The following is a 12549-nucleotide window of genomic DNA, read 5'->3' as shown; positions in this document are numbered from 1 at the left end:
GAGCGCATGCAGAGACCCATGCGGTTTAGGGGGGGAGGGTGTAACCCTGTTAATTTTGCCCAATAAAGTCCCTACATGAAATCTAACTTCAAACCGAATTTAACTGCAACCCCCAGTTTTGCCACTAGGTGGCAGTGCACTGAAATACTTAGAACTTTCTGGAATGCTTCCGCTGGCGGCCATTTTGCTAAGCAGCACAGACTTAGAAACATAGACTGAGACCACAAGAGGTAAAATCGAAATAAATGTAGATTTTGTAATTTAACTAAATCCTGAAACTAACTAATGATATTCTAAAGGTTCTGTGAATATTTGAACTGAATTGGAACTGGAAGAAAACTTTGAAAAAGTACATGTTATCCCGGTGAGTCAATTTCTGTTGTGTTACTGCCCTATTGTTGATAAAACCAGTTGGGGTGAATTGTAAGTTTCAGTTTTGGAAAATCTAATGATTTGTACTTTAAAAAGGAGAACTAATTTTAATTTTGTATGCTAAAGACCAATTTTAGTTTATGTTCAGTGTTTACAAGTGTACAGTTAATCTGAAAAAAATGGACAGTTGTAGTAATTTCCTGTACATTTTGTAGACTGGTTTTTTAGAGGGTCTGGCTCTGAGCCCTGGTTCTCCCTGATTCCTGGTCCTATTCCTGGTTCTACCAACGCTGGATTTCTCTTCGTTCACCCTGGTGCCTGCTTCCCTGGTCCACCTCCTCAACTAACAGCGCTGCAACGATTGTACTGACACTGAGTATTAAAGGGGCGGTAGGACATTTTTTCTAATTGAGTGCACTCAGGGGGTAATTTTGTTTGGATTGGACAATATTTTATTTTGAGATCTCAGATGTTGTTTGGCCAAATGTGTAAAGATATTTTGTGTGTTATTGTAATTTACTGTGAATAGACAAAAGAGCTGAATAATAATTATCAATTCTAGATTTAATCACCAATCTGTTGTAGTGTGCTTCTTTTGGGGGTGGAATCTATCAGTTTATTAACTAGTTGACCTATTTTCAACCGACCTCCTCATTGAACCTAGATTTAGATAACCCTCACTTTAGACATTTGGAGCTATTATCAACAGTGCTACCAACGTAGGGTTACACTTACATTTATTTAATTACAGGTGGTTTTATAGCAAAGATACTTAGAAAAGCAGGCGTTCTGACTGTGGGTCTCTCCACAGATCTGACCTGTAACCTGGTCTGGTGTCCATGAAGATAAAAAGCTTTAATGTCATACAGTGAAACATTTCAGACAAAGGAACTCCATGAAGAGAAACATTTGATGACCCTCCACCAGATGTGTTGTTTTATGTACATTAATTGTGGGACAGGGCCAAAAATGATCCAAGTAAAATCATTTAGAGCTCGGGCTGAGTGTGATAAAAATAAATAAATAAATGAAACATCTTCAACATCATTAGATCAATTATAGTTAAACCGTTTCAAATTCATGTTTTAAAGATCCACTAAATGTTCCAGGGGAGTGTCCTTCAGCTACATGTTATAGCTTTGTCTGGAAAGTTCCACACTGTGGCATTACAGTTTTATTTTTCCATGGCGCATTTTTTAAAACTTGGTTTAGTTTGATCTTTTGGTTCAAACCTGTATCTGCACAGGGGCTCAGGTTCTCACATCATTTGGAACATTTCTCCTGAGTTGACACAGTTCTCAGACTCTTCCTCACAACACTGACACAGCTCTCATGCACAAACACATGAACAGTGAGTTCACATTGTTTTTTCAACTCTACAGGTCTGTCCACATCTGCTAAAGGATGTGGCCCAAACTGTCTTTTTGAATGTACAGACTCAAACATCAACAAATATTTGTGAGCACTAAAAATCTATCAACAAGGGATTTTACTCAGAAAAGTCACAAGGTACAGAGTGGATAAACCACATACAAAAGTAGTGTTGATCTATTTTCTATTTCCACATCTTTTTATTTTCTTCAGTATAAACAGCCGTCCATCAATTTTCTTCCACTTATCTGGGGCTGGGTCGCGGGGGCAGCAGTCTAAGCAGGGACTCCCAAACTTCCTTCACTCCAGACAGTTCCTCCAGTTCCTCTGGGGGGACCCCAAGGTGTTCCCAGGCCAGCCCAGAGACATAGTCCCTCCAGTGTGTCCTGGGTTTTCCTTGGGGTCTCCTCCTGCTGGGACATGCCTGAAACACCTCCTGAAGGACGCGCCCAGGAGGCATGTCTGTATTCCAAAAACTCATCAGGCTTCGCAAATGAATAATTTTTTCTTCAAGATCTATATAACTTTTTCCACAACATAATACATCACTATTTTCAATATCGGCGCCAATATTCAGAACCGGCATTGTAGACTTGGACTTAAACAGACTTTATTCTTAATTTCTCCTTTGCCATTTCTTTTATTTATCTTTATTTTCTCTGGAGACAATAGGAGAGGGCAAAGGGAGGAGGGTCTGGGGGAGGGGAAAATGATCACATTATATTACTGCTAATTGCTATTTGTGACATCTGCTTTATGTGCAAAAAAATTATTACAAAAGAAATAAAAAAGAAGAAAAGAACTGGTTCTTCCAGTTACTCTTCTCCTCTCCCCCTCCCTCTGTCTCTTTCTCTTTAAATCCTCAGCCTTCACTGTTTCTCTTCACACTTTCCTTGTTTTCACACTTGTAGACTCATCATGGCTGTGAACATACTGGGAGTGGTGGTGATGGTTCTGTTCTACCTGCTGGTTCTCGGCACGGGGATCTGGGCTTCGTGTAAGTCCAAGAGAGACCAGCGCAAGAAATCTGCCGGAGAATTAGAGTCCGTTTTACTGGGAAACCGCAGCATTAACCTGGTACTGGGGATATTCACTATGACAGGTAAGAGAAAAACTTACTAAACTGCTGTGTATGTGTGTATATATATAAATATGTATACAGTCCAGCCCAAAAATATTCATACTCCTGGCAAATTTGGACTTAAAGTTATTTTTATTTTATTCAACCAGCAAGTTTTTTTCTTGATTGGAAAGGACACAGGCATCTCCCAGAAGATAAGACGATTTACAAAAGCGTACAAAAAGTGGCATGTCCAAAATTATTCATACCCTTCTCAGTAATCAATAAAAAATCCTTTATTGGCTATTACAGCAATCAAATACTTCCTATCATTGTTGACCAGTTTTTTTTTACATGTCTCCATTGGTATTTTTGCTCATTCATCTTCAGCGATGAGCTCCAGTGCTTTCAGATTTTTTAGACTTTCCTGATCTTTAGCTCCCTCCACAGATTCTCAATTCTGACTCTACCACTGCAGAACCGTAACATTTTTGTCCGATGACCATTTCTTCACCACTTTCGCCGTGTGCTTTGGGTCGTTGTCGTGCTGAAATGTCCACTTGATGCCCAAGTTCCACTTCAGACTGCTTGATGTTGTTGTTGAGAGACGTATTGCTCTGTGTTCATGGTGCTGTTCACTGAGACATTAGGTTAGATTCCCTGGTCCATTGTCTGAAAAACATCCCCAAAACATTAGGTTCCCACCATCATGTTTGACAGTGGGGATGGTGTTCTTAGGGTTGAAGGCTTCTCCTTTTTTACGCCAAATGAAGGATACATCACTGTGGCCAAACAATTCAATTTTTGTTTCATCTGACCATAAAACAGAAGACCTTCTATGTCCAGTTGAACATTTGCAAAGGCTAAACAGGTTTTTCACCTGTTGAGTTGCACAACAACTGTTCCCAGTGAATCAGGGGAATTAGGAAGCTTTAGAACAGCTCAGGCTGTTTGGAAAGATATAGAACTTTGGATATTCTGATAGACTGTGACAGTTTACAAAGGGTATGAATAATTTTGGACATCCTACTTTTTCTTCAAATGTAAATAAAAGCTGAGAAATATATTTTGCCACTATGGTGCTTCTTGTACATTGTCTTATTATCTTCTGGGAGACGCCTGTGTCATTTCCAATCAAGAAAAAACTTGCTGGTTGAATAAAAGTAACTAAGTCAAAAGAGGCCTGAGAGCTTGAGAGTTCTGTGCAGTATATATATATATATATATATATATATATATATATATATATATATATATATATATATATATATATATATATATATATATATAGATATAGATATAGATAGATAGATATAAAGCAACAAGTATTTTATGTAAATGAAGTTTAGTGGATGAATTAATTAAATAATACACACAGACTCAAACTCAAGCTCTTTTATTGTCTTGAAGAAATAAATTGCATTGCATTTCAAAAAAATAATAGACAAAGGTAAAGTCCCTGTCCAGAATCAAAGAGACTAAAGTCAAAGTGTCATTTTACTTTAAGTTTTTCTGTTCTGAATGTAGTTTGTCTTGACTTCTTGATGTAGTGCAATTTTTAAAAAATCTATAAAAATAAATAAACATAAACTGCAGTTTCTAATAATTACTCTGAAAATACTCTAAGCACAAATGAATTTGTGTACTTTTGGATAAAAGTTAGGTCAACAGTGCAACAGTGCACAACAAACACATTTGCCACACAATACCTCCATTGATATTTTTCTCCTTCTCTTTCAATCAGTCGTTTACACAAACTAGCCTGTTCTCTTTTTTTGTTACTACGTGACCTGGAGGTGAGAACAGCCTCTCACATGGGACAGAAGTGGGAGGGCTAAACAAATACTTGCGGGCTCGGACAGACAGGATTCTGCTCAGGGCCCTGTTACACAGGCCTTCCTCATCTGAATCAGAGTCAGAAGACAATGAAAAGAGCAGGCAACTGTTTTTCTTTGCTGGCTCTTGTTCGGTAGCATCTTTACCCTGACGCTGCCACAAGGCCTGTAGGCTGGTCCAAACCTCTTCTCACTCTCCCCTTGCAAAACACTTGAAATCCTTAAGCAAGCACAGGAGCCATCTTGAGCCAATTGTGGTTGAGTGCAGCTGCACGTTGGGATATAACCTTTGGGAAGGCATTCTTGAATTTTACGATGTAGGTTGAGTCATCATCAGAGGTGTGGTGCAGGTGGGAGCGAGCAGGTAAAACCATTGAACATGAGCCATATGTCTCACCTCCAAGAGCTCAGTCACAAATCTGCAGCGGACTGTAAAATACAGAGCTTTGTAAAGAACAGTAACAGAGAACAAATAACCCTTAAAATAGTTTTATTTACCCACATGGCTCAAGGACAGTCGCCAAAACACCGGCTCCATGTGGACGAAAGTCCAAAACGAATAAAAACTTCTCAGTTTTGACCAAAAAACGTTGTTGTGTGGACAGGCCCTTACTTGAGACTTGCAAAACAAAGACTTGGTCCCACCTCTGAAAAGCTTGAAATGGTTCATCGGTTTGCAAATAAATGTAACTGCACTGACATTTGTGAATCGCATTTTCTTTTGAATCGAGAAATGCTTTTGTGAATGTTGTTACATTTATTTGTAAGTTGTGAATTATATTTGTGAATGTCATTGTATTTATTAGATACTTAAGGACAAGACAAATACTGAGCAGAAACATATGGTCCCATTGACAACTTTAACCTTTCCAGTTCCTCTCACTGCTTTATCATTGTTGACATGTCTGTGCTGCTACTATCTGTGACTTGGAGGTGTCCTTGGATATGCTTGGAAAATACCCAAAACATTACGTGGAAATACAGACAGCTTCTGTTGTGGGTGTCACATGACGCTACATTTGCAAAGAGAAAGCACTGAGGGTATCTTCCATTTTATTACACTTAACTTACTTAGATCAGTGTTTCCCAAACTTTTTTTCTGGGGATTTTAAAAGTCACAAACCTTCACAACCCAAGGTAATAGACATTATTCGTAAATCACAAAATAAAGTTGGATTTGACCATTACTGAACATTAATGAGGATATTTTATTGTTGACTGAGTGATCGTGTCTCGCTGAACAATCCATAAGTCGCCTATTTGGACATTAAGTGTAGCCCATTTCTTTTTCTTTTCAACATTCAATTGAACCAGCAATATCGGAACAAAATAGTCAATAAAATAATTACAAAAAGATTAGAAATTATACAAAACTTGTCTTGACATGTCAGCATTTCAGTTGAGGTAGGTGGGACTGTCTGTGTTTTTGTAGCATGTTCCAGTCCGGGCTGCAGCAGGAGACTACAACATGCATATCAGTCTGTTTCTGAGCTTTGTTTTCATTTTTTGTGAACACAAAAAATCCCAATTCACACACATATGTACAGTAGTAGTGAATGAGAAAATAGAAATACTGTCCCTACTTAGGACAGGATACTCTGACAAAATGATGATCCAGAATACAAATTGTGACAAGGCGACCAAAAAAAATCTTTCATTGTGACCCAGTCTTTGGGAAACAATGATTTAGCTCACCATTTTACCTTTTATTGTTTTGAAAACTGTATTAATTATACAGGAGAGTCAGCTTTATTACACAAAGTTGACTTTTGTGAGCTTTAAGCCATGTTATAATGTTCCTTCATCAAAATCAGACTGCACCTGGAGTTGTTTTGTTTCATTCACACATGTTTGAGTAACTCTTTATCATTAGTCTGTCTACATCAGGGCTCTCCAACATTTTTCCTCCGGTGAGCGACTTAGTCAGCGTTGGGAGTAACGCATTATAAAAGTAACGAATTACTGTAATGCGTTGCTTTTTGCAGTAACGCAGTAATGTTCAGCTTTACAGGGAACATTTTTTTTTATATTTTACTCGGTACAAATGTCAATAAAGTACATCACAATGCTTTTTTAACCTGGATTGAAGTGGTGGGTTTTTAGTTTTTCTTCATACAAATTTGCTAAAATCACCGCGATAACAGCAGCAGTGAAACGCCAGAGAAGCGCCCGCGTAGACCGTCGGGTGACCGCGAGAGAAAGGACCGGCACAGAACAGTTTATTTTTAAAAACATTTTAAAGACAACAAACTTTGTACATTTTTGATAAACTACTTTTCTAGAGAGAAAATATAGAAAAATATCTATTTTTCTTTTATAAAGAAGCATTTTATGGAGCTAAATTATTCCCTGATTGTGGGAAAGATGAACTGGTGTGGGTAGTGTTGTGTTTGAGTTTTTCTTTTTCCTCGAGTGAAGCAAAAAAGAGGGAGCCACTGTCCGTGTGAATGTTCGGTTTAGACCTAGTTTAGTCCTGGTTCAGTCCTCGGTTTAGACCTAGTTTAGTCCTAGTTTAGTCCTGGTTCAGTCCTCAGTTTAGACCTAGTTTAGTCCTAGTTTAGTCCTGGTTCAGTCCTCGGTTTAGACCTAGTTTAGTCCTGGTTTAGTCCTCGGTTTAGACCTAGTTTAGTCCTGGTTTAGTCCTCGGTTCAGTCCTCAGTTTAGACCTAGTTTAATCCTGGTTCAATCCTTGGGTTCAGTCCTCGGTCTAGACCTAGTTTAGTCCTAGTTCAGTCCTCGGTTCAGTCCTTGGTTTAGACCTAATTTAGTCCTGATTTAGTCCTGGTTCAGTCCTCGGTTCAGTCCTCGGTTTAGACCTAGTTTAGTCCTGGTTCAGTCCGGGTTCAGTCCGGGTTCAGTTCTGGTTCAGTCCAGGTACAGTTGTTGTTCAGATCTGGTTCAGCTCTGCTTCATGGTTCTCAGGTCAGTTCAATCTGGTTCAGTTCTGGTTCAATCCTGGTTCAGTCTAGGTTCAGTCCGGGTTCAGCTCTGGTTCAGTTTTGGTTTAGTCCTGGTTCAGTCCATATACGGCGCAAACGTTCAGCATCTTCACAGTTATTTTGGGGAGAGTAACTTAAAAGTGCTGCAGTAGTCATGTAATGCTTTACATTTTAAACACAGTAATATTGTAATGTATTGAATTACTTTGAAATGACAGAAACAAGTCATAAATAACACATTACAGTTTTAAAGTCACTTGCCCAACAGTATTAATAGTGCACAAAGTTAGGCATCAAAATGACACATGTACAACGATAAAAGGCATTTAATGAATCAAATTTTACTTATTCAGCACTTGTTGAGTTTTCAAGTTAACCTCGACCTTTTACATTTAGTTCAGTAGAGTTTGGCAATTCCAGGACTGAAATTCTCCAGCTGATTCTAGTGAACGTGTATAGAGTGTACAAAGACAGTAGAGCACTTCCTGTATTACCACATGACATCACAAGGTGGAACAGCGTGCGGTGTTTGTGTGCTAAACATTGCTTTGCTTTCTGCGCGCCCTCATTTCCCCTCCAGATCACTATCACAGTCACATTTCCGTGCATTTTGCTACAGAAAATACTGCACATTGCATCAGGTTTGTGAAGTTGCGCGTTTGTTTTGTGTCCTGCTTTTGTATATCCACGGAAAATTGTCCCGTGTGAGTCTGGGTGATGTCGGCTTGCGGACTGAGCTTTGGTGAGGATTGTACTGCCAGTTTTAAAGAGCCCATATTATGCTATAAATGATTAATGATAAAAATGTTGTTTCCCCCATCACAAACATTCTACCTGGAGTTGTGTTTTGTTTCATTCACACATGTTTAACACACAAACCCTGCATATTTAGGCTTCTCTCAAACACAAAACACACTGTTCAACCTTGTGATGTCATGTGGTAATACAGGAAGTGCTCCGGTGTGTTTTCAAACTCCATACACCTTCACGAGAATCATTTGGATCATTTCAGCCTTGGAATTGCCGATCTCTACAGAAGTTAAGGTAAAACGTTTTCAAGAGTTGTTAAAGGTTGTATAGAGGATTTTTTTTTAAAGGGAAAAGAAATACAGCGACATTCCTTTTTCAAATGTTGTGCATGCGTGACACTACCTTCTTCCTCCAGAGCTCCCTCCCGCCTCCTTTCCTTACTCTAGAAATCACGCTTGTTTACAGTCAGTGTGCATTCAGAATTACTCTTGAAGTTTCCTGTCTAGAAATAATTTAGCGACCGACACGTCAGTTTTTAGACCCTTTGTCTGATTCCTTCGCGCCATCGCTGGAAGAAATCTCCCAAAATCACCTCAGTTTGGCTTCGCTCCTTTTCCCCTTCTCTTTTTCTTTCCGTGACCTCAACAACGAACTTTCTTTTGCGGCGAACTGGTTGTGAATTTTCGTCCACCGTCGCAACAAACTCTGTGCAAACTGCAAGGAAGCGACAGTTTAAAAAAGCCTCTAAGAACCGCTGCATAAACCACGTAATCCCCGCACACCATGAGTCAGTTACACTAGAAACGTAGGAAGTTTGATTGACAATCTAACAGCCAATAGATAATGAGGTAGCCTTGTTTTCTATTGGCTGATGTTTATCTGGCCTCACTACGTCCACAGTTGATAGATTTTCATTCTTTTTTTTTTTTGGTCATCATAATTACAAGGCTGCTGCATCTCTGTAATGGTGTTTTAAACTTTCACTGACAATTTGAAACAAAAAAAGAAAAATCCTCCATACAACCTTTAAGTTGAAAATGGCTGCTTCTTGACATCACAATGTGGAGCAGAGCATTTTGAGCTTTGGAGATGTAGACAGACTCATAATAAAGGGTTACTCAAACATGTGCAGCCAGCGTACGACGCTCTATGCTCAGGCTCTTATGCGTAAGTTTGGTTCTTGTACAAATGATGTAAAGTTGTTATTGTTTAAATCATATTGTTCACGTTGTATACAGCTCACCTCTGGACTAATTATAAAAAAGCCAGTTTGTAAAGACTGCAGGTGCCTATAATGATGCTCAACCTGCAGCCTGAAGTGACCCAAATCAGATTTTTTGGCCCCTATGTTCCTGTATCTGATCTTTTAATGACAGTCTGAACAACACAGATCCGATTTTTTTCAAATGTGACCCAGGCCACTTGGATATGTGGTCCTGAAACCGATACATATCTGATCTTTTGACATGCGACTTCAGTCTGAATGGCCAAAGCGCATTCATCCGACCTACACGTTATCAACAAGCCACAATTGTACACAAACGTTCTTCTCGTCATACGAAAATTGTTAATGAAATCCGTGTCACTGAAGTGAAGCACATCGCTATCCCACCACTCTTGGCTACGTCTCCACATCCACATGTTCTTTTCAATAGACTGAACCACAAAACGCCATGTCCAAAAACCTCGTCCTTCTCCCTCTCAATCTCCTCCTTAAAACAAGTAAGTTGTTCATGTTCTGGTTCCGGTACAAGAGAAACTTTTAAATCTCCAGATGCTCAATGCTCGCGTCCATGTTTTTGACAACTTCCGTAAACACAGAGCACGCTCGCTGCAGTTGACGTCATCATGTCTCCAGTGCGCATGCGGGACACTTTCGGGCCGTTTAAAGTTCACACTGGAGTCACATACAAGTCACATTTAATTGGAAATGTGAACGACTTTCGGATTTCACAAAAAAATTGGAATTGGACATTAAGCCCTGCAGTCTGAACGTAGCCTTTGAGGAGGCCACGATGGATAAGTGCGATTGAAATGTTTGTTACTGCACGAGTGAACACTTTGCAAGCTGCACTTAGAATTTCAATGTACAGTTTTATCTGCAGACTGAACAAATCAGACATGAAATAATAATGTCACTCACAAATCTGAGATTCAGTGCAACAAGACATCAGCCCAATATGTGGAGACACTGGTATGGCTGTCTTTTAACCTGATAAGGATCTGACGGCCCGCCGGCTACAGCAATTTGCATATGAATCTCCGTCGTCCACACTAACAATATACACATCAAATTAAAGCTACAAGTCTCGTCTTTTTGAATATCTAAATCATTTTCCACAGTAACCACAAGAGCACTGACAAGAAAAGCACGTGCAAAGGATTTGGACTGTTCTTCTACCTTTTGAGGGCTCTCATTCTGTCAAACATCCACATATCCCCAGAAAGTTGGTCTCATTTGGTCCGTACAGGTCCAGAGAATATAATCCAGTGAAGAAAATATGTCCACAAAATGAATTAGTTCTTCTATGCGGAAAGTATTCCAAAAATTCCAAACGTGAAAAGTGATCCGTCACTTTTTTTTGCATTTCTTCTGGCGATTTCAGGGCTAAGATATTACTGAGCACGATAACGCTACTGTCTATGCTAAACGAAAGAGTTAGCATTTAATTGGCACTTTGGTCACAAAAGAGTGCAGTTTTCGTTACTAAAGCCCCACACCGCCAATCAGTTACAGAACTCAGAAAGTTTACTCCCCACTCGTGCACAATCACCCAAACTTGATTACAGGCGCGGAGTGATATTTTCCCTTACAGTCAACGAGCCAATGAACACAATGACATATCACAAGCCATGGTTTTCTGTATACCTGCGCCGCCTGGATCATGCGTAACCGCCGGCACAAACACAAAGGACTGTGTGCGTAAAGCATGCGTCTTTTACGCAGCCAATGGTTACGCGTACGCACTAGTGACGCTTTACCTAATAGCCAATGGGCAGTCAAAAAAAGAGTTTATATATACAGTTTGAGGTGTTTACTGTACACAGTACATCAGTACAGTATAGTACAGTATAGTACAGTACATACTCCAGTACATACTCCGTGCGTGTTGGTGCTTTGCCTTTGTTTTCGAAGTTATGGCTAAACGAACAGAGAAGACCGGTTTCAGCCTTGGAAGCTGCGGAAATATGTACTAGAAGGCTGAGTGACACCTCGACAGGAGCTGTCGGAACCGGAGAGCGATGTTCCGCGGTGGACTCAGTGGAAGAAGAAATGTTTAGGGACTGTTATAAATGATTGGCACAAAGAACAAGGACAATAGAAAAAAGTGTTTTTGCGTTTAGTTTGCAGTGTGTGTGTTTACAGTTTGAAGTGTGTTTGTTTACAGTTTGAAGTGTGTTTGTTTACAGTTTGAAGTGTGTTTGTTTACAGTTTGAAATGTGTTTGTTTACAGTTTGAAGTGTGTTTGTTTACAGTTTGAAATGTGTGTTTACGATTGATTTGAAGTGTGTTTGTTTACAGTTTGAAGTGTGTTTGTTTACAGTTTGAAATGTGTTTGTTTACAGTTTGAAATGTGTTTGTTTACAGTTTGCATTGTTATACATTTGTAAATATACATTTATTTTGACCCATAACACTTGTTTTGACTATATTTTATATATAAATATACATTTTATATTGTGTTTTGATATGCTATATATATTTTCATAAGGAATAGAGCAGCTTGGTGTGTAGATAAAGATTCCTCTAAGTGTGAGCCTTCAGTAGAGCCCTCATTGATGTCTTGGGTTGAAGCATTCAAAAGTTATTGCTTTTTCCAAACGTTCTCCAAAATGTCTCCATTTGGATAGGTTTGGATAGGTTTGATAAATTTTAAAGCAAAAGTCCTCTGGAAAACAGCCTAAATATACTGCAAATAAAAGTAGTCTAAAATCCTATTTTTATAGATATTCTCATCAAATTTGAAATGTAAAAGTCAACATGGTTTTCAATAGAAATATAGAGTGTTTCAGTCCCCAGCTACCTACTGCAGCTTTTCTACACCTTAATTTTAACAAAAAAAATTTGGGCGGATGAGAAAAATAATTTTTTAGGTGTGTGCCAAAGTGTAAGACATACAGTGTGAAACTTGTGTATATGCAACTGAGTTCACTCATGCAATCATTTTAGTGGAGAGGTCAGAACAAGACTGATTTCACAAATGGCTGGTTAAAAACATGA

The 12549-nt window shown here is 39.0% G+C and overlaps 1 protein-coding gene across 1 annotated transcript in view; it reads left to right on the top strand.

The window, feature by feature from the left end:
• The first annotated feature begins 2649 nt into the window (after nt 1–2649).
• The window catches only part of LOC110170927 (high affinity choline transporter 1-like), a 29466-nt gene continuing 19566 nt past the window's right edge, over nt 2650–12549 (top strand). Inside the window, exon 1 of the mRNA XM_020936607.2 lies at nt 2650–2845. Coding sequence (XP_020792266.1) covers nt 2662–2845 — 184 coding nt within the window. The 5' untranslated portion in view covers nt 2650–2661. The remainder of the gene's footprint in view (nt 2846–12549) is intronic.

This window comes from Boleophthalmus pectinirostris, unplaced genomic scaffold, assembly GCF_026225935.1.
Source record: "Boleophthalmus pectinirostris isolate CB_2022bp ecotype Guang Dong unplaced genomic scaffold, ASM2622593v1 HiC_scaffold_3, whole genome shotgun sequence".
In the NCBI taxonomy this organism is placed as follows: Eukaryota; Metazoa; Chordata; class Actinopteri; order Gobiiformes; family Gobiidae; genus Boleophthalmus; species Boleophthalmus pectinirostris.
This window is presented reverse-complemented; position numbering and strand designations above follow the sequence as displayed.